Source organism: Propithecus coquereli, unplaced genomic scaffold, assembly GCF_000956105.1.
Source record: "Propithecus coquereli isolate 6110/MARCELLA unplaced genomic scaffold, Pcoq_1.0 Scaffold308, whole genome shotgun sequence".
Taxonomy (NCBI): Eukaryota; Metazoa; Chordata; class Mammalia; order Primates; family Indriidae; genus Propithecus; species Propithecus coquereli.
In genome coordinates this window covers 1,261,039-1,265,192 of record NW_012148708.1, presented here as the reverse complement: position 1 = coordinate 1,265,192, position 4,154 = coordinate 1,261,039, and the positions used below count along the sequence as shown (strand labels likewise).

General features: G+C 40.1%; 1 protein-coding gene across 2 annotated transcripts in view; it reads right to left on the bottom strand.

Annotated features, from left to right (window-relative positions):
- SPIRE1 (spire-type actin nucleation factor 1) overlaps positions 1-683 on the bottom strand; it is a 142,200-nt gene extending 141,517 nt beyond the window's left edge. Inside the window, exon 1 of one of the 2 annotated variants that reach the window (XM_012649996.1) lies at positions 451-683. In XM_012649996.1, the coding sequence (XP_012505450.1) occupies positions 451-579 (129 nt within the window). In that variant the 5' untranslated portion in view covers positions 580-683. The remainder of the gene's footprint in view (positions 1-450) is intronic. The other variant, XM_012649997.1, reaches the window with a different exon arrangement.
- Positions 684-4,154: the final 3,471 nt, after the last annotated feature.

Sequence of the window (4,154 nt, the reverse complement as noted above, 5' to 3'; positions counted from 1 at the left end):
TTTAGCACTGTAGAAATTACAGCCTTCAAATACAGCAAAATTTAACCAAAGAGAAAAATTCAATCCGACCCACGAAACCTGTTGTTTCATTATACATAAATATCTTTAGGAAGGTCAAGGAAACAAAGTACATCAATCAGCTGTGATACTTGACATGTAGGCTCTTCACGCCAATGTAAGTAGGGCACAGTTGTTATTTACTCCACAAAAAGGAAATGCAGAAGTCAACTGAAGGCAGTAAGGCCCAGTCAAACTGATGTATAGTATGTGATGATAAGGGGCGTATAGTATCTAAAAGTGATGTTTTGAGAGTTATAACTCAATAATAAAAGGCCACATTCAGGCTGCTGAAGGTATGGGAACTATCATCAAATGCTGAATAATCATTCAATTTTTAAAAAATGAAATAACTCTTGTGAGAAACAAGTACTACATAAACTGCTGCTTTACCTTCATGACATCTCTATATGACCGAATAGCTGAGACCTTCCTCTTTTCATTGTCTTCGTCTTCCAGGCCTTCATCTGCAGCCTCATAGCCCTCATCGTTGCTACCATCGGCTTCTACCGTGTTGGCCATGTGATCGATGAGCTGCTCGAGGGGAGGGCTCAATTCCCTCTCTTCACTCTCCTTCAAACCATAGTCCAGTGCTTTATAAATAATAATCCCCAAAGATTCAATAACCTATGAACATTAAAGATGGTGGTTAACAGAGATGACTAAATAGTTTTAACATGCATAAAAATTCAGTATGGTATTTAAGCTTGGTTTCATTTATTCCATTTCAGAAACATGTGACAAATTAGATTTGAAAAGAAACTTAAGTCTTACCTATGCATATAAAAAAAAATTCAGATGAAAATACTTGCGTGATTTCCCTTTAAAAGTACTCAGGCATTCACTCAAAAAATCTCCACAAAATCTGAAATCTACCTTAACCAAATGAAATAATACTTTCTCAACACTAGTATTTGAAATGAATATAATGCTTAAAAATTCCTCTAGTTTTAAAATAATGCTACTTTTTAATATTTCTTATTGAAAACATAAAATATTTTGGGGTTTTTATGGTCTGACCTGGAACTCTAGCCACTATTTTCAAATCATGGATTCAAACAATGGATGTTCTAAGTTCGAGGCAACTGACTATCCTTGGGCCACCCTTGTTGATCCCTGGACGCGCCCCTCCCCCTCCTGCCCCGTCCACCACGCTGCTCTGCAGAGGCTGCCCTTTCACACGCTTCCCTGGCGGAGGGCGCGCCCTGCTCTCACAGCACATACCACTTTCACCACAGGCAGGTAATGCCCAGGGCAGGGATTTTAACTTTAATTTCTACGACAGCAGAGCCTAACATTGTGGTGTGCACTCAACGAAAACCTGTTGGTTTTTGTTGTGGTTGTCGTTTTGTTTTTGTGAGACAGGGTCTCACTCCGTTGCACAAGCTAGAGTGTAGTGGCATCATCATGATTCACTGCAACCTAGAACTTCTGGGCTCAAGTGATCCTCTTGCCTCAGCCTATCGAAGTGCTAGGATTACAGGTATGAGCCACCAAGCCTGGCCAAAACTTGTTAAATTGAACCTAGAACAATCACTTTAACAATCAGAGCACCATGCTAACATAATGAAAACCTTAGAAATCAAGAAACATTTGAATTATGTTCAGTATATTCTTTTTAAGGCTAGGTCTTGTTGCAATTATTCCCACTTAGGAGTCAGAGTTACATGAGAATCTTACATGACTAGATGACTAACCATCTATACAACTCTATCCCTTCTTTAGAGCTGCAGAAAAAAAGAAAAGAAAAACCACAAAACCAGTGCAAATGGCAATACCAAGGCTAGTTTTCAACCACAGCAGTGACCCCAAGGGCTGCTCAGCAAGCTTTGCTCTTTTCCCTGTTCAGCCACTTTGCCTGTAGGAAACGACCCATTCTTCAAGAAGCCCTTTTATAGTTTCTTTCTCTTTAAACCTCCAACGTCCTTTTCCACCTCTCTAGGGCTCAGCTCAAAATAAACACACTTATTTTCCTATTTCAAATGTAGAAACTGATAGGCGGCTACACTTATTTGCCCTTCCTTCCTTTCATAGCAGAGCGGGCAGGGTCTCTGTTCCTATCTAAGGCCAGTCTTACCCACCCTGACCTGCTCACGCCCCTGCAGCTGGAACGCCATTTCTGTGCTCCCTTTCCCAGCAAAACTCCTCAAAGGGGTGTCTGTATACACACTCACTTCCCTTCCATCACACTCTCTCCCCTTCCATTCACTGTTTAATCCATTATAATCTGACATCTGTCCTTCTGAACTGAAATAAACACAAGTCACAAAGTCACAATCAACCCCTATATGCCAAATTTAATCCATTCTCATCCTAAATGACTGCTCAACAGCATCTGGCACAACTAACTCTTTTCCTCTGTTCTGAACACTCTGGACTTCTAGATTTCCTCTCAGCAACTACTTCTATTTTTTAAACAGTGTCTCGCTCTGTCACCCAGGCTAGAGTGCCGTAGCGTCAGCCTAGCTCATAGCAACCTCAAACTCCTGGGCTCAAGCGATCATCCTGCCTCAGCCTCCCGAGTAGCTGGGACTACAGGCATGCACCACCATGCCTGGCTAATTTTTTCTGTTTTTAGTATAGACAGGGTCTCACTCTTGCTCAGGCTGGTCTAGAACTCTTGACCTCAAGCAAGCCTCCCGCCTTGGCCTCCCAGAGTACTAGGATTACAGGCATGAGCCACCATACCCTGCCAGCGACTAATTCTCAATCTGTCTGTAGATCCCTCCTCCTGCACCTGTTTAATTGATGGAGTTCCTCAGAGCTCATGTATCTAGTTTCTTCCATAATCTCTTGCAAAGTGCTCTCATACATCACCACTGCTATAAGTATGGTATGTATTCCAGTGCTTCCTTAACTTATATTTCTAGTCCACGGTCTGCCTCTGGGTTGCAGATTTGTATATCATATTGTTTACTTAATAGTTCCACACGAATAAGTAATAAGCATCTCAAATTTTAATGTTTGGTTATTGTCTACCTCCTCCACTAAAATGTAAGTCCCGTAAGACCTGGGATCCTGTCTATTTTGTCCACCATTGTGAAAAACACAGATGCTATATTGTGCTTGGCTCAGAGTAGATGCTAAATAAGTATCTCAATTAAACTGATACACTGATTTATAACAGTAATGCATCTACTTCTTAGTTTCTTTTTGCAGATATAAAGTGAAATATTGAGCAGAAATCTTTTCAAAAAAGTTATAAAATTTTAATCTTAAAAATCTTGGTTACCAAGAAAAGTAATTTTGGTTATCTTTGAATGTAGGTGGTCTCCTTAAACAAGTTACACTGAATTTAGGTTGTTCTCTTTAAAATATAAAACTAACTATAATAAATAATTATATAATACTACTATTACCAAAACCACCAGCACCACCACCCTCACTTCCCATCATTTTATTACTCTAGCTCTACAGTCTCTTATCTGAAACTTTTGAGGTCAGCTGTGTGTGTGAGTTCGGAATTTTCAGATTTTTAGAAAGGTTTATTAAACACATCCCATACCTTTTGTACTTCCCTCAGTGAGATCCAAGGCAGCACCCTATAACCAACACATTAATATTCCTATAGTGAAATGTATGAATATTTATACATAGAAGGAAAAGAAAGACCATTTACATAGTCCCATACTGGTTCAGGTTAGATTTTGCCACCAAATGAGTTTGGGTGCCATAATTACAAAAGAACTTTTGCTTTTCAGAGCTTTTTGAATTATAGATTTGCAAATAAGGGCTGAGGCGGTGATGCTAGTACTGGGGAGTGGCTGCAAATACAGATTATCAGCAGCAGGGAGGTTGGACTGCACAATAAACGTAATGTGCTTGAATCATCCTGAAACCATCCCTCTCCCAACCCCTGTCCATGGAAAAACTGTCTTCCATGAAACCAGTCCCTGGTGCCAAAAAGGTTGGGGACCACTGCTCTACATCATTAATCAATAGGGAAATGTACACTACAATGAGATACCAATTTATATCCCCTAGAATGGCTAAAATTAAAAAGACTGACAAATATTGGTGGGGATGGGGAACAACTAGAACTCACACATTGCTGGTGTGAATATAAAATAATGCAAGCAGTGCCACTGAACTGTATG